Genomic DNA, 23117 nt, shown 5'->3' with positions numbered 1-23117 from the left:
ATACTACCTAAGCTTTGTAGAACAAATTCCTTTCAAAAACACCTAGAACATTGCTTCATATTTAATAGAATTGAATTTCAATTAGGAAAGTGAAATACAGTTTTTCTCTTCTTGTTCTTAATGGCTTATCCCCAAACACATCCTGCAGTTTAAATACTTCATACAGCAGCAATTTCACAGACAGGCAACTTCATGGGGTAAGGATTTTGTTATTGTGTAGTCCCCTGCATTTGGAGTTGGGAAGTGGAAGATCCCACAGCAGCTGTACACACTTTATGATGTCAGTCAGAAACTGGGCTAACATATTGGAGTAGCATTTCTGAGACTCATTTGTTTTACATCAGGCATCTCATTTATAATTCAGTGGTCTTAAACTGGTAAGTGTGATGGGGATAGACATCCACAAGTGTGGATTTGCAGAGGTTAATGTTGCTTGTCTAAACACCTGTCATTTTTAATCAGTCAACACACCACTTAACTTGTTTTCAGTAGTTCTTGCGAAGACCAACCCTCCATGTCCAGCCCCAGACTGACAGAGAATAGAAGTATCCATCATATGCTTCCCTTTTTCTTATGCAGCAACGTTCACAAGTGGGATTTGCAGAATCCTGCAGGCAGAGTAGAACAGAGGCTGCTTGCCCAGAACAATGAACTTGCCTGAGGGTGCACATACTGTATCTGTGGCCACAAGTTAATGCCCTTCCTGCTCTCCAACAATAAAGCTCGGTAGAATTTTTTTTAATTACAAGTAATCTTAAGACATTTTCTGGCATGAAAAGTGATTTGTTTTCAGGAAATGAATGGACATTTGGGGAGAAGCAACTGCAGTAGCTTTAACTAAGTCTCACCCTTGCAATGCAGCCAGCATGTAGAGAACTGCCAGATCTGTTTATAAGCTGGGAATTAGCTCCCTACTTTATTCAAGATGTAGCTGTGCTTTACAATTCTTATCTGTCTTCTAAAATATGAGGAATGGGGAAAATACTGAAACTGAGCAGGATTATTTTTCAGAAGTTTTGTTTTATTAACATAGTGGGTTTAACTGTTAAAATACAGATAAACCTCATCACTGAAAACTAGTGTAGTTATCTCCCCGTAGACTTCTTCTATGTAAGTGCTTCATATGGTCTGAGTCAAAATGAAACAGTTGAAGAAATATGCAGTAACTTTAAAAGACTTTTTTTCCTTCAGCTGGAAAAATACAAAACCAGTAGGGAAAGAATTGCAATGTCCAGCATAAGGGGAACAACAGCAGCTACTCACATCCGTGTTGGCAGGGTATGTCCCTGCCACAAATTGTAGTCCAGCAGCACACAAGGAATGTGTGTGGATTTTCTTTTTTCAGCCTCTTCTTTACTATTAGGGCAATCATCTAGAAGCTTGAATTGCCCATATCACACTATTCCATGTGGAAAACATTCTTTTAGTAAGAAACAGGATACTAATAACTTACCTGGAGGGAACTTAAGACCTCTACTGTAGATACAGCTTTTAATAAAAATATTTTTCCTACTACATTAAAAAATAATTAAAAGTGAGCAGAACACAGATAATCTCAGTATGGAATTTTAGCTGGAAGAATGAGGGTAGGAACTATACTTGCCAGTTTGTAGTTTAAAGTTTGGGTGTATTTTAACTATAAAGCCAGTGGGAAAACTCAAGTTTGCCTATTCATCCAACAGCCAGAGAAGTGTAAGTTGTCTCCAGAGGTTTAACAGCAAGGAACTTGTTAGGAAATCAATATCCCTGAAGTACTGTATGTGCCAAGCTGAGCAAGATCCACCTGAAAGTATAACAACATGAACAAAAATTCCAATGTGGTTCTTCACTTCAGATTTGCAATTTTATAGCGAAAATGATCTGTTGAACATGAAATTGCCATTCTCATTATAACAGCTGGACAGCCCCAGATACACAGAATGTGATAATACACAAGATGTTATTCTGATAGCCCTTTTTTTTCAGGTTAAAACTTACAAAAATTCTGACTTCATCTTTTTCCTGGTGTATGAATAATCACCTACCTGATATATTAATGAGGGTAGCAAACAGTGGCAATAACACTTTTGAAATCAGAAAGAACACAGTTTGATGGAATTTTATATTTTTAGTCAAAATACTTAAACTTCAGCATCTGTGATTTGAGGCTTCCAGAAACTGATTATGGGAAGCAACAAATACAATAAATGCATCTCCATCAGGAATATACTTTTGATAATCTGAGCTTTGACCTGCTGTATAGTGCTAGGTAAGGGAGATCTGAGTCAGAACAATCCATCAAATGTGGGTAGCAGGATTTGTCCTTTTTTTGGTAAGAAATTAACAACAGTGGAGAGTAAGCTCCCTTGGATCCTGTTAGTTAACTATTTTTAGACTATCAATTTTAATGCTACTCATTCTGCTCAACTCCAAATATATCAGCACTAAGCAACTCACCATCTTCCTCTCTGGAAAAAACCCTGGATAAGCTCATGGCACCTTTTGCTCAGTGTTCCAAAGGTAAGAACTTGGAGGTTACTGTTGCACTGTATGGCCTGCCTATAGACCTGCAGTCCTTAATTTCATTTTCTAAGTGTAGCATCATACCTTTCACATATCTGTCTGTCTATAAAAAATCCCTGTGGTAAGTATTCAGACAAACACTCTGTTGCCTTATTGTTGAAGTTCTCTGTTCTGTCAGCATGAGCTGCTAACATGAAGGCACATAGAGATGTGGGGAGATGATTCACTGAAATGTAACAGAGCAGGAAACCTCAGCCAGTCACTGTGGTTCTACATACCTTCACTGCTCTTTGAGGTACTGTGTTCAGGAGAACACTTTTTGCTTGGAACTGGGGGAAAGCAGCATCCATGCAGTAGGAGTTTCAATAAAATGACAAGGAGCAGTTAGCTGTACCATTGTGTTCTCCTGTTTCCCTTTGTTACAGTGTTCCCACTCTACTGGTGTAAAGCACTTCCTCCACTAAAACTCGGCTCATGTATTTGTTCAGTCCTAGTAACAGAAATGTGCTCTTCCTTTGGCACACCTAGTGCAAGTAGCAGCAGTAGAGGTTTCCCTGCAGAGCCTTGTTCAAGTGCAAATTGAATAAAGTGCAAAATTCTATAAAATTCTTGCCAAGGCTGGAATGTTTTTTCATTCTTGCTATTGAGATTCTGAAAGTTTGCTATGAAGAAATGACATAAACTGAGCAATGGTACATGATGCAGGTGCACGATATTTAACTTGGATAGTCAAATTTGAATCAAGATCAAATACTCCCACAGTCTGCACCACATTTACCCTGTGACTATTTTCACATTTTCAAGAATCTCCTTACAAATGTCACATTGATCCTCAGTATAGTATGTGATAATAACACCATCTTCTAAACATGAAGACAAACATAAGTTAGACAAGTGCTTTTAAGCAGTAGATGTCAAAAGGATTCATAGAGAACTTGAGTCTCATGAGCTTCTCCACACAGAAAAGCTTCAGTGTGGAATTTGGGCATGCTCGAAGTTGTCCAAAGTTGACCTGAACAAGGATTAGGATCTAATCCAGTCACAACAGAACCCTACAAGTGTTGAGATGCCTCTTACAAAAACTACCAACCAATCCACAAACCACAGCAAAAAGCCTGCTTACTGGAAGAGCTCAAATGAGTGAGAGGAATAACTATTTTAACAAACGCACAGCCCTGTGGAGTCTCAGAAGGAGAGCTGAGAACATAAGAGGCTTAATTTTTACTCTTACAGGATCTTGATGTTAACCTGTATTTTACTGCATTGTGTATCTTAACTGGTTAGAATAAATAGTTAGTCTGGATCTAGAGCACAAGTCTCAGATTGATGCCTCAGGGTTGGTAAGTGACTTGGATGTGATGTGCTCCTCCCAGTGCCCCATTTTCCGTGGTGCTCCCCACAGCAGTACCTCTCACACAAAATGCCCTTTGCCTCCTGCTCATGGCTGGGTTTTTGAACAGCAGCACCAGAGCCCCGTGTTTGGTTACGGAAAAAACGATGATCACTTCCCCATTATGAGCAGAGCAACTTTTATAACTATTAAAACCTCCAAAAAAGTTCTTTGCCAAACCTGTCTTGCATGCACACTTGGTAGGCAGAAGATTTTTAAGCCCCAGCCAAGTATGACTTGCACAGACTTTGGTTTTCTAAATTACAAAACGTTCTCTAACACATCACCAAATTTAAGTATTGCAAATTATTTAATGCAAGTTTTTAGATCTCAGTAATTTTTAAAGCAGTGGTATCAATTTGGAATAAAGACTCTTTCCTAGTAAGATAAGGATGTTGCCTTTTAACTCTTACCTTATTTAATAATAGGAAATATTCTGTTAAACTGTTGCTGATGATCCGTGTGCCAGATTTCTGAAGCATTATCAGCTATGTGCTTCTACTGCTCTTTTAAGCAACTGGCTGCAATATCACTCCCTGTTAAGACTTTTGATTAATGTTAAGATCAATGGCTTGAATCAAACTATGACTAAGTTTTACTTGCTTTTCAATCAGCTAAGAAGTTGGTTTAGCTTTTAAATATAGTTACATAAAAATATTCAGCAGTTACAGAAACTGCATGAAAATCAAGTATCTCATATATTAGCACTATTTGCACATTCTCAGTAAAACCTGAGATGGAAGTTACTGAATACAGGAGGGGAATCATTTCCAGGGCTAACTGAAAAAAACCCCAAACCCTTAAATCTAAGAAAAAAATACAGCAGTTAGCTATCATTTGTAATACAATTTGAAAACTTAAATTCTGTAGATAACATTCCATTCCTAATACTTGAACTCAAAGAATCCTTTCATGTTATTTTTAACCAACCTCCTCCACCAGGTTCTGAAAGGAAAAAGTACTTAGGAAGTTCAATGCAGAACACTCTCTGTGCTCTGCCAGAACAATGCTTTAATTAAATATTGACCCCCTTCAGGAATATAATATCAAAATGGTAGGAAACCAGCCCTCAAACCTTGTGGGGTTTTCCTACAAATTGTCAGAGCAAGACAAAATCAGGCGCTGCTGTTCTTGTTAGATCTCTAACAAAGAAGCATGACTGGGTCTCTCTCACTGCATAGCCAGGCTTTTCCTCACTTCTATTCCTTCTGTAGCAGGCAAATGGAAATGTTTCAGGGAACACTGAAGTGCCTTCTGTTTCTCAGACTGTTGAAGAAATAACAGAAGTTTCAAATGTGCTTCAGTGGGCAAGTGAGAGTCTACACCTCAATATTTGATCCAATAAATCTGACAGACTGGAACACAGGGGTTCCACCACCTTCCTTAGGTTTCCAGAAAACGGAATGCAACGTAGGAGTAGGAAAGGAAATCAATTTGGCTACTCCAGAAAAATTTAATTCTCTTAATTCTCCCAGTGGAGGCCCATGTTGTTGATTTGGTTTTTTTCCCTACTTTCCTGAGAGAATGCTTTTAAAATAAATAAACAAGATTAAATTTCTTTCTGAGAACATCTTAAGGAATACAATTAGAAGAGAAACCCCAAATAATCAGAAATTAAAAAACCCTCAGCCAATTACAACTTCACCTCATTCCTTTTTAAAAATTACTTGATGTGTCTTGAAATCTTGCCTAAAGGAACTTCATAGAAAACCTACACCGATGAGTCCCAGAACTAAATTTGTGGAAAAGGTGGCTTCTCCTGTAGAAGGAGAGTTCATGCTTTCAAAACTGAATGTACAGCAGAAAATAATTTATAATTGTTCTTTGCTAGTTTGTGGAGGTTTTGAGGGTTTTTTTGAAAAAAACCTGTATTTGAAAGTTCACCTCACCTTGTTGATACAGCAAGTGATTACATAGAGTATTTTTCACATAGTTGATATATGAACAAAGTTTTAGTTTGCCAGAATTTTTAATCATACTTTAATTATTTATTATTTAATGTCAAATGCACGTTTATAATTTCCCCCAATATAATCTATATACATGATAATTAAGTTTTTTAAAAAAATATTTTTATTTGCTCAAAATGTAGACTGATGTCCTGAAAAGGCAAAAGCATAATTCCTGTCTCTGCCACACTTCATCTGGAAAACTTTTAAACTCAAGGCAGACATCAAAACCAGGATGATTATATTTGAAAATAAAGGTGGAGCTGACCCTTTAAGTAACAGCAACTCTAACAAGAGTCTAGGAGGGGATTATGAGGTAGCAGAGCTTCTAAATTCTAACTTGTGCATGTCAGGGATTTGGGGGGAGGAGGAGCTGCATCAGACCAAATAAAGATCTGTGTTTAGGCAGACAGAATAAACCCAAGTAATCAGCTTAAGTAAAACATTTGTTTCTAGCTAACAAGCTCAGTGCTACAAATTACTTTCTCTAAATGGGCTGACAGTTCTTCCACTTAAATACTACCTGTCTTGGACCTGCCTTTGAAATTTGCCACAAATACTGATGTACTTACCCTGACATATTTCCTACTACTTTTAATTTTTTGTGCATGGTTAAAGCTCGTGTATTGGCTGTCTTAAAAAGGTGGGGGCAAAAAGAATAGAGACAAGTGTCAGTAGTGTTTTAGGTGAGGTTTGGACTCAGTGCAAAGAACTATGTTGACTGAATTATGTTCATGATTGACAAGACAAGGACTAGCACTGGAAACAAATTTGATTTCACACCACTTGAAACATGGATACAATGCTCCCCTCACCTTTTGACTTTAGTCTTCAAAATTGAAGTGATTTGAAGTCACTTGCCAGAGTTCTTGAAAATAAGGGTGCTGTAGGGCTTGATGGGCAGCAGTTCTGTCATTTGGGTCATATTTTGTCATTGCATACAGGAGATAGAAAGCTTTAAAAGGCAATTTGTGCACAAGAGAAGACTTTCCTTTTCCTTTCTTTAAAGGGAGGAATCAAAATTCAAAATTCTTGACCTGTGTTAAGCAAGCTGAGACAAACACTTAATCATGCATATTCAGAGAGGGTTACAATTTACTGAAAAGAAAGAATTCACCTTATTTAGGTAATAATTCATTAGGGAAAAGTAAGTAGTACTTAAAAAAAAAAACCCTCTTCTTTCCTAAAAATCTATGTCACTGGCCTTAAAGACACTATGGAAAGAAAAGGCCAAACAAGATCAAGACAGGCTCAGATTTCTTCTGCTCTGCCTGTAAGGTTGACGAATGGGTGGCTGTCTCTGGGTAGGGATAGAAGACACTGCTCTTGTGTCAGCACAGATTTAGGTTTTTGTGGTGGTTCCCTGAGCAGAAATTGCACACAGCTGTACAGCTCTGTTGTGGATATTGGAACAGTGAGATTAGTAACTATGGGAGTGCATACTTACTGCTTGAACTTTTGGGATTTTGTTACCAGGAGTGCCTAACACTTCATGGATTTTTGAGATGTGGTCCAGCTCACTACATCCAAGAAAAAGAGGCTGGAAACTGCAAGGTAAGAGATGATATTAACATTAGAGAAGACACAGTAGAACTGTTACTTTTGATTAAAAAAACCTTTTTTTGTAAGGAAGAGAACATGTTAGAATTACTAATTTGTTGACACTTTAATACTGATCAACAACTAGAGGATAATGTGAGCAGAGCAACAGAGCTGCTGGTTTGCATTGAAGGAGTAGCTTGGGTTATCAAACAGAAACCTGTAGCTGCCCTCTCCTGCTGGTTTGGGGAAAAATATGTAAAGAGATCATCCCTTGTGGTGAAGGGAAATTGATCTGGAATTGTGTTTGCTTCTAGTAAAGTGGCAGATCCTAGAAGACATTGTGTGCTCCTTATTTTAAGACAGCAGAATCAAGCAGTCCCTCTTGCTGTGTATGCACACAGAAATGTATTTATAACACTCCATTCCTAACACACAGGTTCTTTGCAAGCAGCAATAATAGAAAGGTGATAATGTGAACTGCATTCCTGAGCTTGATCCTCAGTTAATATAAAACTTGCACAGAGTCCTTGAAAACATTGTTATCATATTACAGCAATCTGACTTTAGTCAGGTCCAGTAACATTTATTTCCTGCACATGTTGCTTTTTTCTTTGGGCTTATAATTCAAGAAACACTTCAGTAGCACCACATGACTCTTGAAAGCAAAAAACTCAGCCCCTTTGTAGACATGAGAAACTTCTTTTTAACTGTTTGCAAATTCAATCAAACAGCTGGCTGCACACTGCTCTGAGTGTCTTCATAAAGCTTAGAGAAGGAGAAAAAAGATCTGATTCACATTGTGCAGCTGCATCAAGACATGCAGCTGGGACTAGCTTCTGTGTGAGCTAAAAATGTGCTGTTGTCAAATGTAAAACTGTAACAAATTCAAGAACAACTGTGCAAGCCACTGAAAAGTGTGATCCAGGAATCATGATTTATAGGGAACAGAAAGGGAAACAAGATTTGAAAGATCAGCATGGCTGAATAAGAGACTAAAAGTTCTTACACAATGTGCTGTAAAGCATAAAGGCTTATGCAACCATTCAACAGCAACAACTGCAGGAGGCACTGAAAAAGAAACAAACCTGTCCATAATTGCCTTTAGTTTGGCAAGACTGTATCCCTTGTAATTCATTCATTGCCAATAAACAGCCCTCCTTCCTCTCTGAACAGACCTGTAAGGTCTCTGAAAACGTTCAGTGGTTGAAAAGAGTGAAATTTTTTACATTAAGCTGAAACTACACAGAAATATCTTTCAGGTTTGGGTTTTTCCCCTAAGAAAACTTAAGTTTGCAGCATGTAATTTTCTTACAAAGCTACAAAGCCCAGCTGATTCAAGTTGAAATGAAAAAACGAGGCATTCTTCAACTTTAGCTTTTGGTCCCAATTTACTTTGCAAGAGTACTGCCACATTTGGGATTTTTCTTTTAACAGTTTTCTGGCTGGAGAAGTAGAAATGTTTCTACAAGTTAGCAGGCAAAGCATAATGGTTGTCATTTAATGTGATGGTGATGGCAGCAGCTGCACTTGCCATGTGGAGGAGGAAAGAAGCAAAGCAAATGTTATCAGTCCTGGTTGCATATCAGAGACAGCAGTGTGGGAGGAGAATAAAGAACTGCTGCTGTTGCTAGGGCACAAAGATATTGGAGAAATACTCAGGGTGGGTATTTTTGCTTTTTTCTTGAAGACCAGTGACAAATTTTTTGAGTTATAGTTTTATCATCACCAAAAATCTTAAAAGACTTTAATTTGTTTTTTCCTGAACTCTTCCTTCATCAGAACCTGATTTCAAAATATACCAGCACACAAGATCTCAAGAGCACAGGAGTGTTAGATACAATATACTGTAAATCAAATTCGTAAATCAGAGGAAGAGTATTTTCTAATCTCCTCTGGTTTTGCAGAAAGTACTAGAAAGTCCAAGAAAAGTGGCAAAAATTTTACCACTAAGTGCATTAACAAGACTGAGGATAGTCTGTGATGCTCATGAGAGGAAATGAGCCATACTCTACACAGAGATAAAGCAGAGAAAATACATTTTTACTAGATACGAAGCGATTGGGGAAAAATGTTCCAAAATGTTTCCTTGTAAATCACATTTGTTTGTACTGTGTTCTCTTGAACTGCTCTATTACTAACATGCCACAGGGTGAAGAGAGTGCCAGACCAGAGGATTACTGCCTCATGAACCCTGCACACTAAGCACAGAAGCTTCTTCTACAAATCCATGGAAACGAAGATCATATTATCCAAACCACATGCTCCTAATTTGAGTTATTTACCTTTGATTATCTTGATTAATGATAAGCAAAACCCTCCACTGCACACAGTACCTTGTGATTTCATAGAAAACACAGCCAGGACTCCACATGCCAATTTTGTAACTACAGAGGCCATTTGTAAGCAAACATTGAGGTGCTCAGTACCAGCGTGGGGAGGTACTGTGTGCCTGCTGAGAATAGATACTCCTACAAGATCCAAAATCTCTTAACTTCAGGGTGTTCTGCTGCAAAAATAAATAAAGTATTTCCACAGATTACAAACAGTCAAATATTCAAGCAATGACTGTAAAACAGTAATTGTAAAAGAAATCACAGATTACTTTAAGGAGAAACTTTCCAAATTCCAGGGGCAGTATCACAGCAGTAAAGCTGCATTAAAATAGTAAGTAAGGGTTCAGGCATGAAGATATCTGTGCCCATAGTATGTAATTCAAATACTGTTCTGTACCTCATGAAAGGAATGGTCTAAGAGCACAGGGACTATCACAGAAGGAAAGGCTGCTAAATAGGACATCTAGATTAAGTTATTAGAGTTCTTCTGTTTAGTAGTATAGGTGGCTTTGGCTTCTGTACACTTGTACGACTCAAAAATTTACCTTCAGAAAATAAAATTTCATAAATTGAATTTAAAAATCCTTGCTTTTCAAACATTAGCAAAATAACTTTCTGGAATGGTAAAGAGAGATGGTTACAAGTAAATCTTCTGAAAGCCACTATCTTCTGCTCTCTTTTGTTTGTGTAACTTCCACTAAATGTAGGAATTGAATGTAGAAAGAAAGAGCTGCAAAACTGAACCCTATTTCCTGTGTCTAGATTAACACAGAAATGAAAAGAAATATTAACAGAGGATAAAGAACAGGTTTTTAGGTTGGAGGGAACACATACAGAGTGTAATGCATCTCAGTCATTTTTAGCCAGTAACAAAATTGTTTGTTCATTCCCCTATATCAGGAATACAGTAACTGACTATATATTTCTTAAGAAACTGTGCTTTTCTTCATGAATAAACATTACCTTCTCAGGGTAAAGAGAAAAATACATACCTCACTCTTAGTTAAATATCCTCACATAAATTTAATTACCTTTATTATTATGTTTTCTTGTTGCTCATCACTCTGAAATATCCCATTTCTGTACTAATACAAAGACAGCAGAGAGAAGAATTCAGTAAAAAGATAAACATTATCAGTGCTTCTAGTTATTTGTAAAAAAAACCAAACAAACAAAAACAAACCCTTAAAGAAACCAGCACTTTTTTCAAACTTATCAACATAATAGTAAAAAATTAAATTTTGCCATCATGGTAAGATAACAGCTACATGGGAATGGGGAATGGGCAAGTCCAGGAAGGAGAGGCCAGGCTTTGTGCTTCTGCTCTCCCCAGGGCTGCCAGAGCATTGCAAGGGCCGTCCCCTCCCAGCAGGGCTTCCTGCAGCAGGTACTGCAGCTCCTTTGGGCTGCCTGCTGCCTCCCAGGGCTCTGCTGCAGACAAAGATTTATCTGGGCCATGGCCTTTTCTCTCCCTGCAGCAGTCGGCGGCTGCCCCAGACAATGTTGTTTCTGCCTAGAGAAGACCCTGAAATAAATGTGTGCTACATTTGCTGTAAATATTGCTGAACCCATTTTTGGTTTGCTGAACCAGATCTTTTACCTAGGTACACAATCTAAAGATTTGCATATCTGTTACATGTTGTTCCTGTTTGTTTGTTTTTTTTTTAAGGCAATGGCTTTCTCCTTCCTAGAATAAAATTTCAAGTTGTGTGAGTCTTTTTGCATGAAGAACAAATAGAATACAAATAGCAGTCTTCAGCTTCCAGAGGTTCATTGATATCACCTTTTTCAATTATACTACTTTTATATGTCATTTATAGCTAGCTTTGTAGTTCGTTTTCCACTCGACTTCTAACATAATTTATATTTCAGTATGCACCAGAATAGCTCAGCTAACAATTGTCAATTCAACATTCTGTTAGATGTCTTAGTTTTTACTGCATGTATTACTTGCAGTATCTATTTGCCCAAGTTCTAGCAGAACTGCAATATTTCACTTCTAAATATCTCATTTCCTCTCTACTCAGAGTAATTGTCCTTGAGGTTAAAGATTTGTATCAATCACCTCAAGTTACCACAATGGCTGAAAGACTGTGATTCACATCTGAATTGCAAATTCAAGGCTAACCTATGTTGTTTAGCTTGCTGTTGCTGTTAGGTAATAATTACAGTTATAAAATGTATCTATTTTTCAGAGCCATTCAGTAACTGCTCAGCTTTTTTCTTTTATAGGCTCCAAAGGCCTTTTAATCTTGCTGTAATGCCTTTATGTAACGCTGCAATGCCATCAACAGAGGCAGAAATGATCACATTTTTGACAAACAAAGCAGGTACTGATCTGCCTGATGACAGTAGTATGAGTAATTGGCTGGGAGGAGGAGGGAGATTATCAGGACAGTAACTCATTGAGGCCAGAGCCCCAGAGCCAGACTTGTGTTCTCGCTGATTGCAGTGCTCCTCCAGGCAGCCACATAATCCACTGAGCAGGATTAGATCACAAAGCACTTGGAACAGAGTACCATCTACATTGGGAATTGTAGTAGTAGTGCCCCCATAGAGATAAATGGTGCTTTCAACATCAGGACTTTTGTCATTTATAGTGGAAAAGATATTATAAAATGCAGCTATTCAAATCAATTTAGATTATTATTCGTATTTAAGGAATTGGGCCTTTGTAAGAAGAAGTCATGCTCAATTGCTTTTTCATTACATGTCACTAGAAAAATCTGGAGCAGATGCTCTTCTACTTCCAGATTTATCACTGGAGAAACCTTATTTGGCAGTAATGGTACAGTGAATCCTAAGGCAGTGGCACTTGAGGCTTCTCTCATTTCTCTTGAGAAATCCTCCACACCTCTCTCTCAGCCACTTTTTTCATTGCTTTAAATTACCAAACTGCTGTTGATTAAATAAAGGGCAAGACTGATTTTTAGGTATTAAATGCTTCTGCTATAAATTAACAGCAAAACAATTAGGACTCTGTGTAAAGACAAATAAGCTTGATTGAAGTAACATGGATCTCTTGTTCTTTTAAGGAAAAAAACCAAAATTATCAGCTTTCTACATTAGTAGCATTACAGTGAACTGTTCTCCTAATTACAGAAGTGTCTCCATACTCCTTGTCAAATTAAAAATTCATTTTCAGTCCACTTCAGTTCACTTTCCTTTTATATTCTGTGATTTGACAAGCTCCACCCCATGTGCCACTACCTTATCCAACATTAAAAATAAGGCACTGTATCATGGTAAACACAGTCCAGACTGAAAATTCAGACCACAAAGAAGAATCAGCAATTAACAGAAGTTCAGGTAAGTGCAGATGAATGTTCAGATAATCCCTAACTGCAGCATTTCAGATTAGTACTGAACACAGATTTCATTTTGAACTGATTCACCGTGCCATAGAAAAGGAGGTTACTACAACTAAGTGGTGTGAAAACAATAATCTTCTGGAAAACTTTGAAAGAACTTGTATTTTTAAATAGTAAAAAAATCAGAACATACTGAAATGATGATTCTCATTTCCATTTGAATCCCATGCTAAATATAGCAAACCCAAAATGCCTTATTAAAACTAGTACACACTAATATCTACTTCAGCAATCAGCAAATATTTTTAATCTCACATTCTTATCTAGGTCAGAAACAGAGTTACTCCTTTTGTTAGAGATCTGAATAGTCAGTGTCACCAATGTCATGTTCAGGAGCAAGTCTTTATTGTATTTCACTGAATGACACTTGCATGTTCAGTTATTTAAATTAAACTCCCAATTGTTAAGACATTACAAATTCTTAATTATGCATTTTAAAAAATTCTTTTTTACTTATGACTTGTAAGTCCCTTCATTTGCTGTATTCAATTCCTTTACTGTTTATATAAGAACTGGTTTTAAATCAGCTTTTGTTCTAAATTTTTTGAGGAACTCTTCCTTAAGCTTTATGGTCTCTGACCTGCTTTGACAAACAGCTCCAGAATTTTTAAATGTAGGAGCTATGACGGAACAATGTTATTTTATAAAGAAAACTTAGTGAAAGATATAAAAACTGAAAATCCTTATTCATTGACTTAATAGTTTTGAAACAAATGAGAATAATTTTTTTAATACCTCACGGTAGCCATGACCTAACAAAGAATCTGTTTAAATTTTATTTTTTGTAACATAAAGCAATTATTTTGTGTTTTGCCATCAAGGTTGTTTGACCGTGGAATAGATGGCTATGGACTGCATGCACCCATGCCTTAAACAATTGGGTATATTCTACTGCCAAGAAATAAAGGGTAAAGCAGTACAGTACAAGATTGCCTATGAGTTCTATAATCTGTAACAGTGAAAAACCAAGTGAAAAATAATTAATTCCACTTTGTGATCTACACAAGGAGAGTTTAAGTTTCTTAAGCATATGCTACATACCTTTTATCAGCTCATAAACAGTCATGGCCATAAATTCACATACCAGTGAAAGGGAACCAGGGTTTTCATCCCTGCAGAAACAAGTAAGGAGACTTTAAGCTAGAAATAAACTTGCACATTGATTTGTCCACAGTGTAGGAAAAAAGTACATAGTTTAATCGGTATTAAAATGGACATTTGAATTTTTAATTGATATTGTCTCATGCAAGTTTTTAAACTTACATCTGAGGTATTATAGTTTTAGTTTATGCTATTCAAAGCACCCACTGCAGAAGTCAACTGATTTATTCAGTGAAGCTTTTTGAAGGCAAGCTTTCTGGGCATATCATTCTGTTCAGTATCAGGAAATTTCCAGTAAATTAACTGATACAAGCTCAGAATAAAAGAGAGGGAAGCCATTGCACTATATGTAAAAACACTTTCTAGTTAGAACTCCAGTAGTGTTCTATTGCATGGCAATGAGTATCTGGCTGGACTCACTATTTTGCTGACAACAGCAATTTCAAGTATAATCATGCTGTAATACATCTGACACTTTATTTTTCATTCCACTGCCCTGCAGAGGCAGACATCTTTAGGCCTTCAGTTTTTCTTGTAAGATAATTGCATTACAGTCCATCTCCCCTGCAATGTTGTATTAACCCAGCCAGTAAAAGGTTGAGGGTACAATCTGCAGTTCAGCTTGCAGGAGCTCAGCAAGCTGGCTGGCCAGCTGGATTACACTTAGTTCACAGCACAGCAGCTGAGGCTGAGAATTCCAGAAAGCCAAGCTGCTGACACAATTAGAGCCTTCCCCTGCATTTGCAGAAAACGGGACTGGCAATAACAGTGTAGTACTTGTACAGCCTTGAACAGAGAAATAAGACAGCTTGAAGGGCAAGAAAAAATGTTTCAGAGCAGTCAACAAGTTTTGTGTCAAGTATTTGCGTAATGAAGGATATGTCTGCTGTTGCACAGTGATGAAATGTACCATGCAGTAATGGAGTAAATGGTGTCATAAAACGTGATCACTCTGGGAGACAGAACATGTCCCCAGAAGAGACTGAAGTGCTTAATGAGGCAAGGAACCCAACTTTATCACTGACACCTCTTCCCAAAAGCATCGCTCAGCTCCTGCCTAATTCTGAGATCTAAACTTCAACTACTCACACAGGGGTGTCTGTAAAGCTGCCTGTGAAATGATACTGCCAAATAGTTTGCTTTGATCCCTAGTTCAAACTGATAAGTCAAGCCAAGATCCTTAAGTACCAGAGGCTATTTCAGCAGATAAACTGAGTGTGCCTAACCAGGGTACTGAGCCATGGTGTACAGTTAAAGCACTAACAGGATACGGGATGTAGGTTAAAATCACCAGCAAATCTTACATAGGATGAGATGAAATTTAACTATGCTTAACATATATTTAGATTTTCATTTTAATACTGATGTTGAAATATTTTGGTCTGTTGGAAAAGAGACACAAAAAGCAAGAGCTACATCAGACTTTCTTAACAAAAGCAGACACATAGATTTTGAGAAACATGTTTCAAACTCAAAAAGCTGATTAAGAATCTACAGGTTGTCTCTAAACCCAAAAGTTACTGGATATTGTTCAAATACAGGAATAAAGAAAAAATAAATCAATGCATACAAAACAACTTTATGTAAACATAAAGATAGTAGGATGTGGAGTCAGCCTCCTTAGTGCTTGTATTTATCTCACATTATCACTTGTTCCATACTGAAGTTGAATTAAACAGAAAGCAGGACAACTGTCTTGCAGCCAAGGACTGGATTATAGCTGACTTTTTCCCCTGCCATGAGGCTGTCAGAACTTTAGTCTGTCACAGAACTTTCAAATGCAGGGTCTGATAAATTGTTTGCTTCCTCTTTCTTTATTGAGCAGATCAGTAATTAGTAAATGGCTTTATTCCTTCCTGCAGCTTGGAGTAGCTGGGTTTACCCCAAGAAGAAAAGTAACAATGTGCTGTGCCCCAGACACCAGTTACCATGCCAAGGAGCTCCCAGCAGGAATTTTGTGTTGCATAAGAGTATGGATTGTTCTGCTTACTCTGTGCTGCTGTAGCATACATTCCAAACATTGCTCAGAGGGATGCATTGCCAAATTTAACGTTTAAAATTAAGTTTTGATGGAAACCTCTTACATGAAAAATAGACACTATTCAATTATTGTGTATATTATTTCATTGCCCTCCTAGGCTTCAGTAAACAAAAAACCCATGGTACAGAAACTCTGGGGAGGAAGCAGGAAACAAAGAGTTTTGCACACTATTGAATGGACCAGGGCAGGACATACGTCTTTCCCCAGTCAGACGTACAGCTAAACACCAAAACAATATTCTCCACTTTGAAATGAGGAGAAATATCATGTATGGGCAGGTTCTGTTTAAAATAATGTTATTATCTGCTGTTAACAGAGTTCACTTCATCAAAAGAATTTGTCAGTCAATTTATCAAAGAGTTAAAGGCCTAAAAGATGTTTTAGATGAAAAGATGAGAGAGTCTGCAGTGCCTTACCACTGAGTTGTAAACATCTGCCCTTGGTACAGTTAAGCAGATAGTTTAAACACTGAATATAATTAAATAACAGTTTAAATACAGTTTTGATCATAAAGTGGACAATTCTGTCAGTTGTACGTAGTGTATAAATGGACCAACAGATCTACCAATAAAACAGAGAATCAGAAGCCACATTACTTGAAGATATTTCTCTTCCTTTAACTGATATTCTTTGAAGCTCTGAGCTACATTTTGAAATCTCACCTAAGAGCAAAATGTCCCATTTCACTTTGTATGTACAAATGAGTCATTCCCAGTGATTTCATTAGGAACTTGATATATTTAACTGAGAATATAAAATCAGTAACCCAAGAGGCACTGGTGGGTTCTTGTATACTTGGAGGACAATGTCATCTATGTCTACTAACACACAGCCCTCTCCTCTCTTTTCCTAACTGATAAAAAGCACCTATTTTGTGACCAGATAACATCTGGATGATGGATGTAAATATAAATGCAAATATGAAGGAGAACTAATGCTATACATTGACTAAGGAGAAATGCACTGGTTTGAACCAGCATTACAACAGTACTTAAAAAGAGACTGAAAAAAGTATTACCAAGGAGAGGACTGACACATGTCCTCCAATTATTATTTACAATAAAAGAAAAACAGCATAAGTATATTCAGTGCATTTGGCAAGGCAGAAATCAACTACTTATTCCTCATTTATGGTTTCACCCTCGACCCAGAGGCCAGGCACCATTTAATGCAGTGGGTGACATCCATTAGAGCACTCAAGGAAGTAACCCCCAGTGCCAAACAGGAAGGCAGAGTTCCCTTGCTGTACCACAGGCAAACTTTTTAATTCATGTGTACTTAAAAAGCTTCACTTAGTCTTAATTTTGTGTTTCCTCATTGAATTTAAACATGGCTTTCTGTAGAATTTCCTTGATTAATTATGCATACCTTTCAAAATGTTGCTTCATGTGTTTACTTGCACAGAACTTTCCTTCCCAAAGACTCACTTTCTCCAGAACATCAGGAAATATTCCCTCTCCTTATCTTAGCAACTGGTATTTTAAAAACAAAAATACACTGTGTGTCAGTATGTTTGAAATTATTCTGAAGACTGTGTATCAATCCTTACTTTACTTGTTAAAGGCTGACTAATGGAAAACTTTTGAATAAAAGAGGTATTTTATTAACATGTAAGTTGAGAGAAAATAAAATGAAAAACAGCAGATGAAGTTTTGCTGCCCAGATTACAGAAATATATATTCCAGAAAGTAGAAGACAATAATTCTTAGAAAAGAAAATACCACTTCCTTGCTCAGAGACATGATGCCTCTCCACACAGCCCTTCCTACCTTTTTTCATGCTGCAGCATATTAGCAACTCATATTTGAATTTATTCTTTGTTTCTTTCACCAAAACAAAACAAAAAACTCCCTTTTTTTACAATGTACTGAAAACAAAATTATCTTGGAAAGCAAGTGTATCATGGAATCATTGTTCCAGTGTGGGGGTTATTTGTTGGGGTATTGTTTGGTTTGGTGGTTTTTAAAATATATTTTATTTTAAGCAAAGCAGTTTCTGATTTTAAAGCTTTATTCCCATATTAAACTCAGATATGAGATTTGCACTGGGCCAAAAGTAATGTTTGGCTTTGATAATTAAATGCTTCAAATACAAGGATGTGAAAAATCAGTCAATTCTAATTCTGCAGAACTTTAAGGAATGAAGCAGGTATGGGTTATCAAAAAAAAGTTTTATTTATATTAATTTTTAGGTCTTCTAATTTCCATCAGAATTGACTTTTTTCTTTCTCCTTTATTCTCCTCCAGCTTTGTGATTAACTGTTCCTTACAATCCCAGTGCCTAGTTCCCTTCACCCACCTCATCCTCCTATTTCCTTTTATTTTTAGCACCTACAGATTCTATCCTTCATAATTTTTTCAGTAATTTCACCTGAGCAAAATCCAATTCTGGTTAGCTTTATGCTGCTGTTGCTTCTGACATGGGTCTTATTACTCAAGAAAGATGCAAACCCAGTCATTTTGAGGGAGGCAGATCAGAAAACCTCTTTTATCACACTCAGCCCTTTATGGGTGTCAGAATAACTGGGAGTCTCAAGCTTTGTGACAGCAGTAAATTCAGTGTAGCTGCCTGTTACTGGTTACTGTGACAACAGTACCTGGCAGGGACTTGGCCTGTGACAATCAGCACTTTGTGAGGCACCTTCCCTGCCTGGTGTGAGGACTCCTTCTAAGGTCGGTTCTCAAGCAGTTTCTGTCCTTCTGCCTTGTTTTGGAAGATAAGAGAATTTACTAGCAGAGATGAGGGCTGTTTCATGCCAGCTGCTCTTTGTGTCCAAGAAGATTTCCAGATATGTTTAATTTACAAGTATAAACACAGCCTTACAGTGGAGAAAGCCTGCCAAGAAATTTTGCAGAGGGAAAAGTTACTTAGGCAGGGACATTCTAATGCTGTCTTCCAACTGACAATCGATTTGTGTTGTCTCATTCTCTTTTCATCTCCCCAGCTTTCGTATTTGCTTCTGTCTAAAAAAAGACACCAAACAACAAAAAACTGTTTTCTTCCTTGTGAGCCAAATGCTTGCATTTAAATTAGTAAAAACCTTCCCCTTGCAGCCCCTCTTTCTTCAATACAGTAGCAGCACTTACATGAGAATTGTCAGGTGCTCTTCTCATTTTTATCATCTGCTACTTCTGTTTTCTGATCATTATCAATCATGCTGCATCATAAACTAATTAGGCCACCTAAATCTGAAAAATTGGAAATAGGAGAGTAATTTAAAATAAACCACACAATCTCATATGCTCAATAGAGACAATTTGCATATAGAGCTATTTTAAAAGCACAAACAGAATGTGAAAATCATTGTGGGTAAAGGAGGCCATCTAACAGACTCCAGCATGGGGGACAGTTTAATTGTTGTGGCTGTAATTTGCTAAGTGGGCAGTTTGTGCTTCAGGGGAGCTGATCCTCAGCTTTCACCAACTGAGACTGAAGAAATAACATCTCGTCAGGAAAAATGTTCTCTATCCCCACATTAAGTTTTAATTTCCTATCTAAATTGCTAAATATAAGATAGAGATTGTAAATTCAGACTACTTAAATACTACTCTCTCAGAATTCAGTGTAAACGTATTTTTTTGGTAGCAACTGATACCCTCCAACCAGTCACAAACACACTGCCTGTGTTACATGTTCTTATGATGTCAGAGCCAGCCCTGGGGCCAAAATATATGCAAGACAGTCACAAAAAAAAAGTTAGCTATTTGTTGATTTACTCTTTTATTCTAATAAATGGCCATCCTAATTTTTTTTCCTTAAATGCAAGTAATTGATTCTCTGGCATCAAAAAAAAATTTCAAAATCATATGATCTGAAAATGAGATCTTAATATCTATGGCATAGCAGCCATAGTGTTAATGAAGCAAAGTAGTTGGGCAGAGAAATGCAGGGAAAGCATTATTGCACAAATTTATTGAAGATATCCTCAGGTACTTAAAGAAGTCAGTATATGTTTATACTGTTTGGTTATGTCTACATATTTTCTTCTATAAATGTATTTTACACATAAAAGAAAAGTGGAGAGACAGTGGAGAGCTCAAAATAACTCGAGTTGTTTATAGATTTTAAATTGCAGAATTCTGATGTGGTACAAGGACTTAATCCTTTACACATTCTTACAGCACTGAAGATCTTTTCCACATAAGCCTGTAAAACTTGTTATTGTAATTCTTTCACAACAGAGAGCTCTGTAGACAAAATAAATACCCCACACATGAGCAACAACTGAGCCTTAAACCTGGCACTTGTGAGATCCACCCAGTTAAAAGAATGAAGCAAAGGCCTGAATAATTTCAACTGACTGAATAAAGGGTGGAATCAGGAATAAAAACTGCATTATTTGAAATGTTTCTTTGATGAATAAGGTCAATGTGTAAACTCTGAACAAAACAGTAAAATAAGAGAGGTTTTCTCCTAGGGACAAAATGATCATGATCACATGACACTTTAGTTATTGTGTAAGCAGCAGCTGAAATAAAATCAGACATTGTAAGAACAACAGCATAGAAATTTACATAGAATAAGAAGAAATAAAGTTTAGACTTCAGGTGTACTAACAAATTTTAATTTTGCATTCACAAGCCAAGATTTCTGGAGATTCTTAAAAATCCACTTCAGCACCATCCTGATCATGATGTGACCACATCCTGAGAGTGACAAGGCAACAGAAAGAACCCACCAAAACAAGAGACTTCACACACATGCTGAACAAAAAAAAGCCAGCTCAGAGCCGACTTTAAGCTATGAAAATTTGTACAGCTACAAAACAAAACTTACTACCAGTTAGGATTACCTGGATTTGCTGTAGTCAGAAACGAAGACTGAAAGAAAGGTTAAAAATTTTATTGTAAGACTAAAAGCTTCGAGGGTAAATTAAAGGAAGTGTTCTAATTACATTTGCATAGAACACTGGAGAATGACAGAGACCTGATCACTGGCTAGAGTGTATATCTGTAGTTAGTTAACTATATAACATATCTGTAACAACAGATATTAACTAAGCTGTCCCTCCCTCCCCTCTGTCTCAGCACACACATTTTCCAGCTTAGAATCGTTAGTGGAAAGGGAAATAAAGGCTGGGAAGAACAAGTCGTAGCAATAGGAACTCATCCAACACCCCCAAAAAGTGGCCATGAATTATTCAATAGACGAAGGGTTTAATGTGCAAGAGGCTAGAAAACCCCGGAAATAAGGAACAATCTAAATGTAAATTATGGACAAGTGATGGAACTCACAAACACCCAATAATTGTAAATAGAGAGTGTGGAACATTAATAATCATTTAGCATTAAAGAATTCAATACAAAATGACACAAAAGACAGCACTACAGTAGTCAAAAGAGGATATTATAAAAATCTAAAGCAGATGCTTTGTTACAAAGATGCCAAGATACTGAGGAAGAAAGAGCTGTGATGTTTAAGTATACACGTGGGAAGAGAGAAATAACCAAAGACATGAAGGAAGCAGCAAGAAGTTGAGCTTCAAGGCCATGGTACGTAATTATTGCACTCAGAGACACGCCAGATGTGCGGGGTGTGACACGGCATGCTGTGAAGGATGCTGAGCAATGCAAAGCAAGGCGTGCCGAGCCAGGAAAACTTCGCAGCTCCCGAGAAAACGCTCGGAGAGACCAGCAGCCAGGGTGATGGCCCGCAGGAGCCGAGAGAAAGACCTGCTCGCTGCCTGCTGCGGAGGACTGGGGCGCGGAGAGCAGCGCCGGCATGCGAGGCCCGGGAGCTGCCCAGGGGCTGCAGAGGCGCCCGCAGCCCCTCAGCGCGGCTGCTCCCTGAGACCACGGCCCCTCGGTGACCGTCAGCCTCCTGCAGCGCCCGGGCCAGCACCACCCCGCAGAAAGGGCCCGAGGCCTTCCCCCGTACCCTCTTACTGTGCCTCCCGCGCCGTGCCGCAGCTGCCGGGGCTGGCGGAGGAGCGGCCGGGCCCGCCCCGGCCCCGCTGCCGGCGCTCCCCTCAGGCCGCCATGTTGTGTTCCAGTCGCCCCGGCAACCGCGCACGCGCCGGCCCCGCTGCGCACGGCACGGCCGAGGGGGGGCGCATGCGCAGTGCCAGCGCTCCGCCCTGCCCGCCAGGTGCGCGCCCAGGTGCGGGAGAATCGTGGGTGTCGCACCTCGGGTAATCTTTTTTTTTTTTTTTTAAGGAAAAGGAAAGACAATCCCAAGGTGAACGGGCTGTCTGGACGAGGGACACCAGGATTGGAGTCAGGAGAATGGAGCAGTAACTGGGGGAAACGTAATTTCGGCGGTGCGAGATCGCAACCCATTGGCCGCCTACCCAGAAGGGACCCCAGCCTCAACCGGAAAAAAATAACTACGCCTACGGACTAATTAGCGTGAAAAGCGAGGTGCTACTACCAAATAGTGCTTTGGATACTAATTAATAGAAAACTTACGTAGTTGGTAACGGAGGATGCTGATGCCTTTGTTTGTTAAAAAAGTATAGCAAGTGTGAAATTTTGATGCTCACTGGGCTAGACTTTTGTGGGATACCACCAGGTATTTTATTATATTCCCTGCTTTGCGCAAACTAGAATAGAACCAGAAATACCTCGCCTCGAGGTGTCACTTGGGGTCCCGACTCCCCGGGGATGGCGGGGCTGAGCCGCCCGCGGGTGCGGGGTTAAGGAGGGGAGCCCTTGGGATAAGAGCCGTGCTCCATGAACCCAGCGGCGGCCCTGAATGCTGCCCCGGCGGGCTCAGACTCATCCCCGGTGATGGCCTGATCCCTGGCGGATCCTGCGCGCCACTGCGGGGTGCGGAGAGCAGCCCAACCTCCAGCCCGGCACAGAGTGGGGGCTCTGCTCTCACCGAGCTGTCTCCAAAACGCTGCATTTTGGAGAGCTGTGTCATCCCCTGCCTGTCCCCGCCGCCGGT

General features: G+C 38.6%; 1 protein-coding gene across 1 annotated transcript; it reads right to left on the bottom strand.

The window, feature by feature from the left end:
* Positions 1 to 59: 59 nt before the first annotated feature.
* On the bottom strand, positions 60 to 22231 carry MOK (MOK protein kinase). Its single transcript, XM_039712910.1, is given in 14 exon segments — positions 60 to 1783; positions 4306 to 5190; positions 5193 to 5385; positions 5387 to 5419; positions 6669 to 6847; positions 7270 to 7388; positions 9717 to 9889; positions 10748 to 10801; positions 13823 to 13839; positions 14129 to 14199; positions 17598 to 17701; positions 18826 to 19192; positions 19316 to 19417; positions 22107 to 22231. Coding segments are annotated over 10 exon segments (987 nt in total). The 5' UTR covers positions 17618 to 17701; positions 18826 to 19192; positions 19316 to 19417; positions 22107 to 22231; the 3' UTR covers positions 60 to 1783; positions 4306 to 5062.
* Positions 22232 to 23117: the final 886 nt, after the last annotated feature.

This window comes from Passer montanus, unplaced genomic scaffold (genome assembly GCF_014805655.1).
Source record: "Passer montanus isolate IOZ18808 unplaced genomic scaffold, ASM1480565v1 scaffold27, whole genome shotgun sequence".
Classification (NCBI taxonomy): domain Eukaryota; kingdom Metazoa; phylum Chordata; class Aves; order Passeriformes; family Passeridae; genus Passer; species Passer montanus.
The sequence above is the reverse complement of the archived record's forward strand: the minus strand, read 5'-3'. Positions and strand labels throughout refer to the sequence as shown.